Source organism: Barbus barbus, assembly GCF_936440315.1.
Source record: "Barbus barbus genome assembly, chromosome: 21".
Classification (NCBI taxonomy): domain Eukaryota; kingdom Metazoa; phylum Chordata; class Actinopteri; order Cypriniformes; family Cyprinidae; genus Barbus; species Barbus barbus.
This window is the reverse complement of record NC_136749.1, coordinates 29,494,805-29,511,784: the sequence shown is the minus strand read 5'-3', so window position 1 is coordinate 29,511,784 and position 16,980 is coordinate 29,494,805. Positions and strand designations below refer to the sequence as shown.

The 16,980-nt window shown below is 31.4% G+C and overlaps 1 protein-coding gene across 1 annotated transcript; it reads left to right on the top strand.

The window, feature by feature from the left end:
• The first annotated feature begins 368 nt into the window (after positions 1-368).
• Positions 369-14,265, top strand: LOC306887037 (palmitoyltransferase ZDHHC11-like). The gene is made up of 10 exons (XM_079444503.1): positions 369-634; positions 3,187-3,408; positions 5,590-5,768; positions 9,162-9,263; positions 9,388-9,512; positions 10,427-10,582; positions 10,656-10,768; positions 11,839-11,897; positions 11,975-12,038; positions 13,328-14,265. Exons 1-10 carry the CDS (start codon positions 626-628, stop codon positions 13,616-13,618), a joined length of 1,320 nt encoding a protein of 439 aa, XP_079300629.1. The 5' UTR covers positions 369-625; the 3' UTR covers positions 13,619-14,265.
• Positions 14,266-16,980: the final 2,715 nt, after the last annotated feature.

The following is a 16,980-nucleotide window of genomic DNA, read 5'->3' as shown; positions in this document are numbered from 1 at the left end:
GTTTTATTGTATTCACATTGTTTGGACTTGTATCAAATTACAGTCAAACAATGGTTCACACTTTTTAGAAGTTTTAAATCCACTTTCATGATTGAGTTTCCTCTTAAATGTTTTTAGCGTTGTTTTGTTGTTTATATGCGTTTTAAAAAATTAATAAATAGCGTCAAATAAAGTGTAAAAAGCGCGTTCACATTTCAGTATCCACAGTGAACGCGCCGAGTCGCATATTTATTCTGTTTAATATTCATGAGCTGTTTGACGCCAAGTGCGGCTGGATCATTTAATATTCATGAGCTGCCGCTCGCCATTGGAAGGTTCCTGAGCGTGACGTACGCATGACATAATTAATATTCAACAGATACGCTTTCGCAGTAGTGGTTTGTATTTTATTCGGCTCAAGTCAGATGCGCGTCTGCCGTGGGAAGATGTTTTATCCTATTTATTGGCGAATAATTAATATTGTAAGGATTTGATATGGTACGTGAGATATGTTAGCGTTAAAATAGGATATTAAGACAGGCTTTGCTGCTGTACAGTGGACTGTGAAGGAGATGAAGAACTGTATCAACAGATCCATATGATCAACAGCAGATGACTTTCAGAGAAAACTGCTGGAAGCTGTTCAATGACGAATGTAAGTGGCTTTTTATTCATGCTTGTGTGGAAAATTTATTGATTTTTATTATATGTGTATACGTTGTATTAAATGTGGCGTTATTAAAAGTTAAATAAAGTAGCAGTGGTTTTATTCTGTGTATAAAAGGTAATAGCACTGGTTTTGTGTAATTATTAGACTGTTTTCACTAATGTTTGAGTCCCTCAGAGCTTCTTCGGGTTACATTTATGATGATGACATTTGCAACACATTAAATCTGTTCGAGTTCAACAGGAGAAGCTCTTTACAAACACAAAATGTTGACTTTTGAAGCCTGAAGACAGAACAAGGGATAATTTGGGGTTTATTAAAGCTTTTGGGGAAATGTGTTGTTTTAATATTATAGCACTGAATATTATTTTAGTATTTATATTTGGAGCTTTTATTTTCATGTTTTGTTTTAGTTATTTCGTTATATGCTCAATATTCTTGTTAGTTTTTTTTTATTATTTATTTTTGGCGTTTTGGCTTTTATTATGATAGGACCCTGTAGAGCTGACAGGAAGTGAGGGGGGGGGGGGGTTCGAACTCGGGACATTCTTATTAGTCTTCTTATATTTCTGTTTAACTTTCAATTTTATTTATTGCTGTTTTAGTCATTTTAGTACTTCAACTTATTTATTTCAGTTTGTTATCAAGGCAACATTACATTTCCTTAAGATTTTTAAAAGTTTTTGATGGAATATTTTTTATTTCAGTTACCGAAAATGATTTTAAATGACTTGATTGCTTCTGTTGTCCTCATTTGTAAGTCGTTTTGGATAAAAGCGTCTGCTAAATGACTAAATATAAATGTAAATGTTTTAGTTGTAGTAATATATAACAACACTGAATGCAAATCGTTTCTAAGGTGTTCTAGTCGATTGATAAGGTGGTTGCTAGGCAGTTACTGATGTGTAGTATTGTTTTAGTGAGTATTTCTGTATTGGTTAGTCAGATGGCATTTCTAGATATATTACCACCCTTACTTTTTAACTATAATGTATATATATATATATGTGTGTGTGTGTGTGTGTGTGTGTATATATATATGATAATACAAACTACACTTAAAGCAGTTTCATTCAATTTCAATGCTATTTTAACAGTAGTAATTCTAGTGTTTATTCATATTTTGAATTAGCTTTTATTTTCAGTTTTCAGTATATAATGTAATATAATTAAACACTGCTTGCAAGTTATTGCTAAGGGGTTCTTGTTGGCCGAGTGATGTTGATGCTGGTTACCGGTTGCTAAGTGGTCTCTAGGCAGTTGCAAATGTGTTTTAGTGTTGCTAGGCAATAGCTAGATAGATACACAGACAGACAGACATTGGATGGATAGGATTAAATGAAATAATAGGATAAATGGGATTTTATAAGATAAGAGGCAGAATGCTTTAGGTGTCAAAATGATTTTTCAAACTCGTAAGTAAACCAAAGATGGAATAGGCCTACTAAGAGAAAATACTATTTCAGTCTTTCTACTTCAGGATTTCTTGCTTAATTTAATGTGTTACTTGCTGTTTCTTTGTAAATCTTATGTGAAATTCACTAGCCGTTCGTTTCAAAGGAAATCCTAGTGTAGGAGTTGCATTTAGACGTTTTGGTCTCAGGTTGGGGCTTTTGGAGAGAAACTGTAACTCAAGGGCAGGAGGCTACTGACAGCAGCAGCTTTGTCAAGCAAACATAATGATGTCAGGCAGAGTGGTTTAAAATGTTTCATTGTTCGGGTTGAAGAGACTCGAAGCACAATGATTTAGCCTTTCATGCATCGGTTACAGAACAGTTCTGTTTGTTTGTTTTTTTTCAAATGTGACCCTGGAGCACAAAAGCAGTCATGAGTAACACAGGTATATTTGTAGCAATAGCCAGCAATACATTGTATGGGTCAAAATTATACATGTTTCAGTTATGCCAATAATCATTAGGATATTAAGTAAAAGTCATGCTCCATGAAGATATTTTGTACATTTCCTTTAAATATATCAAAGCTTAATTTTTGATTAGTAATATGCATTGCTAAGGACTTAATTTGAACAACTTTAAAGGAGATTTTCTCAATATTTGGATTTTTTTGCACCCTCAGATTCCAGATTTTCAAATAGTTGCATCTCAGCCAAATATTGTCCGATCATAACAAACCATACATTCAATTCAATTAAATTCAAGTTTATTTGTATAGCGCTTTTCACGATGCAAATCATTGCAAAGCAGCTTTATAGAAAATTAAAGTTTCTACATTATATTTAGTAATGGTTTATCAGTGGTGACCATCTCAAGTTAATGTCCATATGGCAGAAATGTACGGTAAAAATCAAGCAGTTAGTTAATGTCATGTAATCAAACAGACGGTGAACACTATTAACAGCAATGATTATATGTTGGAATCAAACTTATAGCAAGCATCAATGGAAAGCTTATTTATTCAGCTTTCAGATGATGCATAAATCTCAATTTCCAAAAATTGACCGTTATGACTGGTTTTGTGGTGCTGGGTCACATATGATCTAGCTGTATTGATGAAGAGTGTTTGTTTGTGTGTGTTTGCAGCTGAACTGCTTCGGGCGACACCGCAGACGGACGGCCCCGCAGAGCGCCGGCAGTAGAAATGAGCTGTTTTCTCTGTCGCTTCACTCCAGGATCAATGGCTGGTCTCTGCCACTGCACAGCTTCCAGCTCCTCGCCTGGCTCGTCTACAGCTTCATGGCCATCGTCGGCTTCGGCATCTACGTGCCTCTTCTGCCGGCGCCGTGGAGCTTTGCAGCGTACGCCGTATCCTTTACAAACAATCCACAAAAACAGAAACGTTTCATGGAAGTGATTCTGATCACAAAACACACTGTAAAACATCATGAGATCATAGTGTCGAATTTTTTTCCATTTCTTTAACTCTTCAAAATAATTTAACCAGTATCAACATTATTTTTTCAACTAGGGAAGATTTTAAAAAATTAGTTGAAATGACAATTTGATTATACTTTTAAAAAAATGAAGGCAGAAAACTGACTTTTATGTTGAATTAAATTATTTTTACCGAGTACTGGCATTGTTTACATTCGGTTCTGCCATAAAAATCTGATTATACTAAGCAGAAGTGTGTAATTTTTGCATAACATTGCATTGCCAAAATAATGAGGGCAACCAGTATTATTTATATATTATTGTAGTATTTATTAATAGTTATATCTTTTATTTTTATATATTTTTGTTTGTACCCATATATATATTTTGGACTGTACCCATATGTACAATGACTTATGGGTCTTATAACACATATTGGTACATCCATTTTAGACACGTCCAAAACTGTTGCAACAGATAGAAATATAATTTTTAAATGCATGAATTATGCTTTGTTGCCACAGTTTTGTTAGTGCCTTCTTCTGTTCCAAAGAAGGGGGTGTCCCAATACTTTTGTCCATATAGTGCATGTACAAGTCATTGGTGTTTGGTGATGATTTTCTGGCTCAAGGTCTGCATATAAAGTCACACAAGAAGTGTTCAGCTGGGATCAGGACTTGGCTTTCTGCAGATCAGTCAAGTTCTTCCACACTGACTCAATCAATCATGTCTTTGAACCGTGTCTTATACACAGAGACACTATCATGTTAGAATAGAAAAGGGTTCTGTCCAAACAATTGCTATAAAATTAGAACACAATTCCCAAGAATATCATTATATGCTTAAACATTAAGATTTGTACTCTTAGAAATTACTAAAGTAGTCAAACCAGTTCATTAGAAGGGGGTGCCAATACTTTTGGCAATATTGTGTATTTTATATATAATATAATATAATAATAACTACACAGTTAATAAATACAGCAGTCTAATTCTATTTCAGTGTTATTTTATGATTATTTATATACTATTTTAATGTTTTAATATTTTGAATGAACTTTTAATTTTCGTTTTAATTTTATTTTAAGTTTATATTTAGTGCTGCCATAAAAATCCAATTATACTAAGCAGAAATGTGTTGCGCCATATTGCACTGGCAAAATAATGAGGGCAACCAGTATTATTTATATATGATATTTATTTATTGTTTGAATTAGCTTTTATTTTTATAGTTTTTGTTTATAATATAATATAATTAGTGCTGTCAAACAATTAATCGCATCCAAAATAAAAGTTTTTGTTTACATAATATATGTATGTGTACTGTGCATATTTATTATGTAAATATAAATACAAACACATGCATATATATATTTTAGAAAAATATCTTATGTTTATATAATACATATATTTATATATAATATAAATTATATGAATATAAATATAAACATGTAAAATATTTTCTAAATATATACTGTATGTGTGTGCTTTTATAGATGCATAATAAATATACACAGCACACAGACATATATTATGTGAACAAAAACTTTTATTTTGGATGCGATTAATTGTTTGACAGCACTAATTATAATATAATACAATACAATAATACAGCATTCCATTTCAATTATATTTTAGGATTATTTATATACTATTGTAATATTTATTAATATTTAGAATTTTAAAACTTTTAAAAGTTTACAGCCAGTTCTGTTATAAAAATCTAATTATACTGAGCAGAAGTGTGTAATTTTTGCATTGCCAAAATAACGAGGGTTTCCCAAACACTTCACTGCAAAAACACTGAATGTACAAAGATAATAAATAGACATTATTTCTGTTGCATTGTCTCGGCCGATTGCATGCAGACCCAAACATAGACGAATGAGATGAGTTTATCCAAGTCATGAACAAGTGAATCATGGTTTCTTCATTTGAGCAAACAGGCCTCCTCAGCGCCTCTTCAGACAGCAGCGTGAGCTCAATTACAGGCTGATGTCAGCAGCGTGTGTTTGTGCAGATAATTGGAGGATGCAGTCAGACAGACAGCTGAGATCTGAATCAGTGTGGTGTTTGTTTGCACTGTTGTTGAACCTTCACACTTCAGGTCTAGTTGATCGGCACAGCGTTTGTTCTGCATTTGGTGACTCACGTGACGGCGGTGACGATCGACCCCGCAGATCTGAGCGTTCAGAGGAGGAAGGATTACTCCAGCCCTATGCCTGTGTTTGACAACACCAAACATCAGCACGTCATCCACAATCTGCACTGCACGCTGTGTGAGGTGGACGTGTACGTACTGAAACCCATCGAGAAACAATAGAATTGGAATCTGCTTCCTTTTAATTCATGAGTGGTTGACTTTCAACTATAATATAAACTACACTTACAGAAATTGCATTCAATTTCAGCATTATTTATATACTATTACAGTATTTATTCATATTTTTTAATTTGCTTTTATTTTTATATTTTAGATATTTTCAGTTTATAATATAACATACATTCTATTTAATATTTTGAATTATCTTTTATTTTTATATTTCAGTTTATAATATAATATAATAAACTACTTACAGGAGTTTAATTCTATTTCAGTGTTAGTTTAGTATTATTTGTGTGCTAATGGAATATTTATTAACATTTTGTTTCTTTTATTTTTATATTTTTAATTTAATTACAATTTGTTTAAAACTGTCAAAGTTTTAGTAATGCTTTTAATATGCTTTTGTCATTTTTATTATTCTTTTTAAATATTTCTATTTAACTTTATTTTTATTTTTATTTATTAATAGTTCTAGTAATTTTAGTGATTCAGTTTAAACTTTTATTTCAGTTAGTAGCCAAATCAACATTTCTCATTTTTGTTTAATAAATTTCATTCCATTTCAGTGTTAGTATTTTATATACTATTGTAGTAATTATTTATATTTTGAATTATAATTTATTTTTATATTTTCAGTGTTAATTTTAATTGCAGTTAAATAAAGAGCAATTTTTTGTGGGCTTAAATAATTTTTGTTATTTTTTATATTTCTGTTTAGCTTTTTTTTATTTAAATTTTAGTCATTTTAGTACGGAAGCGTATTGCATTCACTTGAGGAAAAAAAATCTACTCTGTTTTTCTGAATTAACGAGTTAATTATCTCAGAATTACGAGATAATTAAGTCATTAATTCAGAAAAACAGAGCAAAAACTTTTTTTTTCTTTAAAAATTATCTCGTAATACTGATATAATTAACTCGTTAATTCAGAAAAACAGAGCAAAAACGTTTTTTAATGAAAAATTATCTCGTAATTCAGAAAAACAGAGCAAAAACTTTTTTAATGAAAAATTATCTCGTAATTCAGAAAAACAGAGCAAAAACTTTTTTTTTCTTTAAAAATTATCTCGTAATTCAGAAAAACAGAGCAAAAACTTTTTTTTTCTTTAAAAATTATCTCGTAATACTGATATAATTAAATCGTTAATTCAGAAAAACAGAGCAAAAACGTTTTTTAATGAAAAATTATCTCGTAATTCTGAGATAATTAACTCGTTAATTCAGAAAAACAGAGCAAAAACTTTTTTTTTCTTTAAAAATTATCTCGTAATACTGATATAATTAACTCGTTAATTCAGAAAAACAGAGCAAAAACTTTTTTAATGAAAAATTATCTCGTAATTCAGAAAAACAGAGCAAAAACTTTTTTAATGAAAAATTATCTCGTAATTCAGAAAAACAGAGCAAAAACTTTTTTTTTCTTTAAAAATTATCTCGTAATTCAGAAAAACAGAGCAAAAACTTTTTTTTTCTTTAAAAATTATCTCGTAATTCAGAAAAACAGAGCAAAAACTTTTTTTTTCTTTAAAAATTATCTCGTAATACTGATATAATTAAATCGTTAATTCAGAAAAACAGAGCAAAAACGTTTTTTAATGAAAAATTATCTCGTAATTCTGAGATAATTAACTCGTTAATTCAGAAAAACAGAGCAAAAACTTTTTTTTTCTTTAAAAATTATCTCGTAATACTGATATAATTAACTCGTTAATTCAGAAAAACAGAGCAAAAACTTTTTTAATGAAAAATTATCTCGTAATTCAGAAAAACAGAGCAAAAACTTTTTTAATGAAAAATTATCTCGTAATTCAGAAAAACAGAGCAAAAACTTTTTTTTTCTTTAAAAATTATCTCGTAATTCAGAAAAACAGAGCAAAAACTTTTTTAATGAAAAATTATCTCGTAATTCAGAAAAACAGAGCAAAAACTTTTTTAATGAAAAATTATCTCGTAATTCAGAAAAACAGAGCAAAAACTTTTTTTTTCTTTAAAAATTATCTCGTAATTCAGAAAAACAGAGCAAAAACTTTTTTAATGAAAAATTATCTCGTAATTCAGAAAAACAGAGCAAAAACTTTTTTAAATGAAAAATTATCTCGTAATTCAGAAAAACAGAGCAAAAACTTTTTTAATGAAAAATTATCTCGTAATTCAGAAAAACAGAGCAAAAACTTTTTTAATGAAAAATTATCTCGTAATTCAGAAAAACAGAGCAAAAACTTTTTTAATGAAAAATTATCTCGTAATTCAGAAAAACAGAGCAAAAACTTTTTTTCTTTAAAAATTATCTCGTAATTCAGAAAAACAGAGCAAAAACTTTTTTAATGAAAAATTATCTCGTAATTCAGAAAAACAGAGCAAAAACTTTTTTAATGAAAAATTATCTCGTAATTCAGAAAAACAGAGCAAAAACTTTTTTAATGAAAAATTATCTCGTAATTCAGAAAAACAGAGCAAAAACTTTTTTAATGAAAAATTATCTCGTAATTCAGAAAAACAGAGCAAAAACTTTTTTAATGAAAAATTATCTCGTAATTCAGAAAAACAGAGCAAAAACTTCTTTTTTCTTTAAAAATTATCTCGTAATACTGATATAATTAACTCGTTAATTCAGAAAAACAGAGCAAAAACGTTTTTTAATGAAAAATTATCTCGTAATTCAGAAAAACAGAGCAAAAACTTCTTTTTTCTTTAAAAATTATCTCGTAATACTGAGATAATTAACTCGTTAATTCAGAAAAACAGAGCAAAAACGTTTTTTAATGAAAAATTATCTCGTAATTCAGAAAAACAGAGCAAAAACGTTTTTTAATGAAAAATTATCTCGTAATTCTGAGATAATTAACTCGTTAATTCAGAAAAACAGAGCAAAAACTTTTTTTAATGAAAAATTATCTCGTAATTCAGAAAAACAGAGCAAAAATAGTTTTTTTCTTTAAAAATTATCTCGTAATTCTGATATAATTAACTCCTTAATTCAGAAAAACAGAGTAGATTTTTTTTCCTCAAGTGAATGCAATACGCTTCTGTATTTTAGTGAGTAAACTCCAACGTTTATTTCATTTAGTAGACAAGGCAGCATTTATACAGTTTTTTTTAAGGCATTTATAAGTTTTATCATATAGTATATTTTATCTCAGCTTTATTTTATTAACAAAAACAATAGTTTTAGACAACAATGTTCCATTTTAGATTTATTTTCTGAAATTCTATTCATAATCTTGTTTTCTACCTCAATTAAAATTTTGAAATTCTCAGTTTATTTGTGAATGTGACACAGCTCTGATATATAAATGTCTTTTGTCCAGATAAACGTCCAAACGGTTTGCTTTAGTGAATAATCAGCATTTCCCTTCACAGCGGACCTAAAGCCAAACACTGCAGCACCTGCAACAAATGCATCGCAGACTTCGACCATCACTGCAAATGGCTGAACAACTGTGTGGGAGGAAGGAACTACTGGTGAGCAGAAGTGCCATTTGATAACACAAATGTAGAAGCAGCATTTGCATATTTTTGCTTCTTTAAAGATGTTTGACAGTGGCTGAGAGGTTTCCTATAGGAAACATTGTATTTTTTTCCCCAGGTTCTTTTTCATAACCATTTCCTCTGCTGTTATTGGGATGATCCTCCTCATTCTTGTGGTCTTGTTTGTCTTCATTGAGCACTATGTGAATCCCGCTGTCCTGCGCACCGCGCCGCAGTTTCAGAGTAAGACCTGCCGTGTCTCCGGACTCAATTCCAGTTCATCAACCCATGAAATTAATACTTGCATTCATCAAGGATGCATTGAATTCATCAAAAGTGACAGTAAAGACACTGATAATAATCAGAAATCAGCAAATCAGCATATTAGAATGATTTCTGAAGGATCATGTGACTGAAACTGGAGTAATATGAATATGCATCACAGAAATCAGTTACTTTTTAACATATATATTTACATAGAAAACAGTTGTTATTACTTTTTAAATATTTTGACTGTATTTGGATCAAATAAAGGTAGCCTTGGTGAGCAGAAGAGACTACTTTCAAAAACATTTTTAAAAATCTTACCTAATCTTATTAAAACTCTTTTCTTCCTTTGTATTAAATATGTTGTTATTAAAAAAAGTAAGCAAATTTATGTTTGAAACCGAAAAAATCAGCCATTGGTCTATTTAAGTTGATTTTTCTTACACCAACTCACTTAATTTTAATACATTTGTCAGAAAACAAGACTAAATATCTAATATTCATTCCAATTCTGGATTTAGTATTATTTGTATATTGTTATATCCTATTTAAATACCATTAAAATTTTGAATTAGCCTTTAGTAATTTAGTTTTTTTATATTTCTGTTTTGCTTTAAATTTGTTTATATTTATTGTAAATGCAATAAACAAGAAATCTGCTATTGGTTTAATTTATTTTTCTTACCCATTGGCAGATATTTTTCCCGTTTTAAACATAAACTCACTTAATTTTTTCAGAAATCAAGACTAAATATCTACAGTCATTTTGATTTTCAAGTAAATGTATCTTGTTTAGATGTTTAATAGACTGAAATAGTGAGCAAGTAATGGGTTTTTTTGCAGTGTATGGCTCTAATTTCTCATTTTGTCATGGGTAATTTCTCTGGCAGCTGTGAAAGGCAACGGCACGTGGCTGGTTTTCCTGCCGGCGGCTCCTTTAGAGACGAGCTCCATCGGTCTGCTGGCGCTGGCCTTCATCACCGTCCTGCTGGCTCTGGCTGCTCTCCTGCTGCTCTGCCACTTACTGTGCTTCCACATTTACTTATGTGAGTTTGAGCCCTGTGTTACCCAGCTTTAAAGGCAGACACCAGCTTCTGTTCACTCTGTGTCGTGTCTCAGTGTCTCAGGGCATCAGCACTTACGAGTACATCATCAGGAAGCGTCAGTCGCCGAATCCTAAAGAGAAAGAGCAGGTTCCTCCGGCGCTGCCGTCTAACGGAGCCACCGCACAGGTACAGACAATACAAAAACTATAAATACAAATCATGCAATGCAACTTCGAAAATAAACTAAATAACTCATTTGCATAGGGGTAAAACAAATATTTAGCATTAAAATTTATGCAAAATATACAGCATGGGTATAAAAGCTAATCTTAGGATGTTTACCCAAACTAAAAGCTCATTCAGAATATCAATAAATGCAATAATTTATTTAATTAATAGATTTATTAATAGATCATTGCATTGAAATGGTATGTAGCACTATACAAATAAACAATTAATTTAAATTGAACTGAATTAAATATTACTAAAATAACAGCACAGGTACAAAACACTTGCCATGCAAAAAATAACTTCTTTGCATGGGGAAAAAATGTTTTGTATTAAAACTGATGCTAAATAAATATTTTTAATTTTTTTTTAATTGAATTAATTGTAGGATGTTTAAGTAAGCTAGTTCATAATTCATTTTAATAAATGCTATAATAGTTAAATTATTATTACTATTATTTATTAACAATTACAAAGTCAATTTAATATTTTATAATAATTGATAATTATAATATTTGAAACATGCATTTTCTGTATTCTGTATCAAAATAAGTCTGAAATGTTTAAATAATGCTAAAAAAAACACTATAACAGATATATGCAAATACAACAAAACACTAAATAATTAATGGAGAAAAAATATTTTGGATTAAGATTAATGCTAAATACGGTTTCCTGGATTTCAAGGCATTTATTCTCGGTTCAGGTGTAGCCACAAGTTTAACCAAGCTACAAGGTCATTCAGAATATGAATAAATATTGATATAAAGAATAACGCAAAGCAAATTCAACAAAATGCTAAATAACTGATGAAAAATATGGTTTCATCACTGATTGTGCTGAATTTTCTTCTCAGTTCAAGTGTGGCCAAAAGTTCATTTCAGAATGTTCAATCATCTCATCTCATGGGATAAGAAAGGAAGTTGTCGACTCTTTTTAAGCTTTGATTCAGATCAAAACAAGGTCCCACCCATCAACATCATGCACATTTGCACAGACTTCAGCTACTTCTGTGTTTTCTCTTCCAGAGTCTCGGGCCGCTGGGGTCACCGGTGAACTGTGACGCTCCGCTCTCCAGCACGTCTTGGTAAGCTTTAAGACAGATAGGTATGTTAGATCTTTTCTTAGGCAATCACTTCAGATGTTCTGCTGCTTTTTTCCTAGTACTTTTAAACTGGAAGACAGAGGACAAACATCCGCTGGACTGCCAGAACCCATCTGTGCTGAGGTAATTAGACCAGCTACATAGCGAGCTGCCTATAAAGGCATCAGAGATGAAGCAACTTATGCAGCATAATCAGCACTGAATCAGTATTGCTATTGTTAACCAAAAACTAAAGGCAAATAAAATATGAATATTACATGAAATAAAAAAACTTAAGTGAAAATGAGAAATTTTGCCTTGGCAACTAAATGGAAAAAAAAAAGTATAAGTTGAAGTAAAACTAAAAAACTAAAACTAACCCTATAGAAACATTTCCATTGATTGAAGTAAAGCTAAAATAGAATATAAATATTATATGAAAAACGAAGAAAATTTTAAATGTCGCCTTATTACATTTTTAGTATTTCAAATAAAACAAAAAATTCAACTTAAACATAAGCAAAATAATAATATTAAAAAAAAATTAGCATTTGCAAATACTTTACTAAAACTAAAGCTGAAATAAAAAAATAATGTTTTAATAAATTAATGAAAATGAATAAATAACAGAAACCAATATATATATATATATATATATATATAAACAAAAAAATAACAAAAAGACATAACAAAACACTAAAACCTAAACTAAAATTACATTTTAATTATATAAATACAAGCAAAATATTAATGAATACTATTAATAAATTACTTCTAATATTATAAACTTGCACTATTATTAATAAATTACAATTAATAATTTATAAATACTATTTATTAGTGCTGTCAAATGATTAGTCACGATAAATCGCATCCAAAATAAACGTTTTTGTTTGCGTAATATATGTGTGTTCTGTGTATATTTATTACTGTATATATATATAAATACACACATACAGTAAATATTTTGAAAATATTTACATGCATTTACATGTCTATATTTATATTCATATAATTTATATTATAAATAAATATATTTAATATATAAACATATTTTTCTGAAATATATACATGCATGTGTTTGTATTTATATAAACATAATAAATATACACAATACACATACATATATTATGTGAACAAAAACTTTTATTTTGGATGCGATTAATCACAATTAATCGTTTGACAGCAGTACTATTTTATTAATAAATTAACTTATTTATTATTAATAATATTTATTCAATTTACCATCGATGCAGTGTTATATTAGCATTATTTATTATAGTACTAAAGCAACACAGCATTAGATGTATCTGTTGAACTAATGGCTAAATGAGAAAGGAGAATAAATAAGACATTCAGTGTCAAAAAGTATCATTAATAATCATTTAATATAATTAAACATGGACTGTTTTATCCAGTATTTGTCTTTTCAGTTGGAGGAAGTGAATGGAGAGAGACATTCAGAATACAGCTGTGAATCACCAACTCAAATGATCCCAGGTAAAGCTGCAGGTGAACCTGTGATGTCACTTCCTGTGGGCAGGACCCTCAGCGGGATAGAGAACCCTCAAGCCCCGGGACGAAGCATGGTGAAGCCTGCGGAGGGAAGGCCGATCATCCAGGACCCGCTGGGAAGCTCCATCATGGACGCAGCCGTGGTTCATCAGCAGCTGATGACGGAGGCGCAGACGCAGTATTTAGGATTCAAAGAGCAGATGCCATGAGTCAAATCTCACAAACTGATGCACACAGCAAGATCTGCCTAAAATCTGATTGACTGACTTCAGTAGGGATATATACATATATATGTGTGTGTATGTGACCCTGGAGCATAAAAGCAGTCATAAGTAGCACAGGTATATTTGTAGCAATAGCCAACAATACATTGTAACAAAATTGTAACAAAATGGGTCAAAATTATATTTTTTTCTTTTATGCCAAAAATCATTTGGATATTAAGTAAAGATCATGTTCCATGTGTCACGGAACGGCGAAGGAAGCGCCGCGAAAAGACAGAGTCAGGGTCCAAGTGCAAGGAAGGCTCTCTTTTAATGCAAACAAAATGCCAACACGGCAAAAAACAAAGTAGTAACGGACTGGGATACGAACGGCAACGCAGTGCATGTATCCCAGACCAGAGCAAACACTACAAACCAAAACACATCAAATAACAAATAATGCAACCAGGCAGAGTGGTGGGAGAGGAGAGACTATATAGTCCGTGGCAATGGGGAACAGCTGCGGGTGTAATGAGTGTGACAGGTGTGTGTGATGTGACAGGTGTGTGTGATGTGACAGGTGTATGTAATGTGACAGGTGTGTGTGATGTGACAGGTGTATGTGATGTGACCGGTGTGTGTGATGTGACAGGTGTATGTGATGTGACAGGTGTATGTGATGTGACAGGTGTGTGATGTGACAGGTGTGTGTGATGTGACAGGTGTATGTAATGTGACAGGTGTGTGTGATGTGACAGGTGTGTGTGATGTGACAGGTGTGTGATGTGACAGGTGTATGTGATGTGACCGGTGTGTGTGATGTGACAGGTGTGTGATGTGACAGGTGTATGTGATGTGACCGGTGTGTGTGATGTGACAGGTGTATGTGATGTGACCGGTGTGTGTAATGTGACAGGTGTGTGTGATGTGACAGGTGTGTGTGATGTGACAGGTGTGTGTGATGTGACAGGTGTGTGTGATGTGACAGGTGTATGTAATGTGACAGGTGTGTGTGATGTGACAGGTGTGTGTGATGTGACCGGTGTGTGTGATGTGACAGGTGTGTGTGATGTGACAGGTGTGTGATGTGACAGGTGTGTGTGATGTGACAGGTGTGTGTGATGTGACAGGTGTGTGTGATGTGACAGGTGTATGTGATGTGACCGGTGTGTGTGATGTGACAGGTGTGTGTGATGTGACAGGTGTATGTGATGTGACAAGTGTATGTGATGTGACAGGTGTGTGATGTGACAGGTGTGTGTGATGTGACAGGTGTGTGTGATGTGACAGGTGTGTGTGATGTGACCGGTGTGTGTGATGTGACAGGTGTATGTGATGTGACAGGTGTATGTGATGTGACCGGTGTGTGTGATGTGACAGGTGTGTGTGATGTGACAGGTGTGTGTGATGTGACAGGTGTGTGTGATGTGACCGGTGTGTGTGATGTGACCGGTGTGTGTGATGTGACAGGTGTATGTGGTTACGGGAGATGGCGGCCTCCTGTGGCGACAGGGAGAAGCGCAGGACCCGGACTCATGACACCATGAAGATATTTAGTAAATTTCCTACCATAAATATATCAAAACTTAATTTTTTATTAGTAATATGCATGGCTAAGAACATCATTTGGACAACTTTAAAGGCGATTTTCTCAGATTTTCAAATAGTTGTATCTCAGCCAAATATTGTCCGATCCTAACAAACCATACATCAATGGAAAGATTATTTATTCAGCTTGTCTTGTCACACACTGATCGTGAAGTCGAACAAGCCTAATGATTCAGTGAACCATTCATAAAGAGAACCATTTACTTCACTCCTGAATGAATCAGCCATTTGAACGAATCAAATGAATGAATAAAAAGTACTCGATGGCTTAATCATTAAGACATTTACCACCACCTACTGGCAGTTTTAGTTTATTATTTAGAGTATCATTTCAATAAAGAAATAATTTCATATTTCCATAGTAATAATAATAAAATTAATATAATAAATGATTAAAGGTATAGTTCACCCACTCAAAAATCACAATTGTGTCATCATTTACTCACCCTCATGGTCCAAAAGAGTATGTAATACATATTATCAAACAAAATATTTTTACTGAAGCTACTTTTTGTAATGTCTGTTTGATGCTTTACACAACAATGACTTTAAATGATCTTTTGGAAGTAATTTCTCAACCAAATATGATGTGCGATTAATTAATTAATTAATCGCTACATCGTGTAATTAATTAGATTAAAAATTGTGAGGATATATAAGTAGGTGATGAGAAAGAACATATCTCTGGATTCACCAATATTGTGTATGGTGTATTGAATATATTTTAATGTAAATTGAGAAGCACAATTTCTTTTATAGAATAAACATTTTTATTTGTTTGCACCATAAACATATTCAATACACAAAAAAATGACTGAAATCTTGAACATTGTACAAAAAAAAGTAAAAAATCATTGCAACTTTTTATCTTATAGTCCTGACTTTTTCTTCAGAATTTCAAAATATAAAGGCAGTACTATGAGATATAAACACAGTTCTGAGAAGAAAAGTCCGAATTCAGTAATTAAAATAAAATATAATAAAGTATTAGATGAAGAACAAAACTGAAGTGAAAATTAAAACTTTTGCAACTTATATGTAAGTACTATAGTTACTAAAATAAATTAATAAAATCAAAATAAATTAATAAACTGATATATAATATATATTAATAAACTAACTAATATAAACTAATTAATAATCTGTACAACCTGCATGTATGTATATATATATAGAGAGAGAGAGAGAGACACACATACCACAAAAAAAAGTCAGAACTGTAAGATATAAAGTTGCAATTACCTTTGTATATTTTTTTTATTCTGTGGCAGATACGGGCTTATACAAATATGCACTCTCTGATGAATTTAAAGTTCTGTTTCTGTAACATACAGTATGTTGTTTACATTGTACAGCTGGTTTATTTTTAGATGATTTGTAATAACTCATTAAGGATTAAATGCAAACAATTGTATGACACCGTTGCAACTATAAGATTAATGAATGAATTTTATATTTTGAAATAAAGGCCTGTAGATGTGTTTGATGCAGCACTGGTTGAGTGATGATGTTCACATTATGGCTGGAATACAGCACAAGATCACTGCATCATTTCTCTTTGAATGGTGGTTTGAAATATCTACTTAAAACTGAAATTTGAGTATTTTTTCTGAATTCTGTTCTACAAATTAATTCCAGTATCACCATATTTATTTTTATTTATTTTTTTGGAAAGTCTGAAATTCCTGGCCCAAACTGAGAAGTGTGACATCTAGTCCTGGTCTCCCTTATATTATCCTGAGGGCCTGTTATGTAATCCT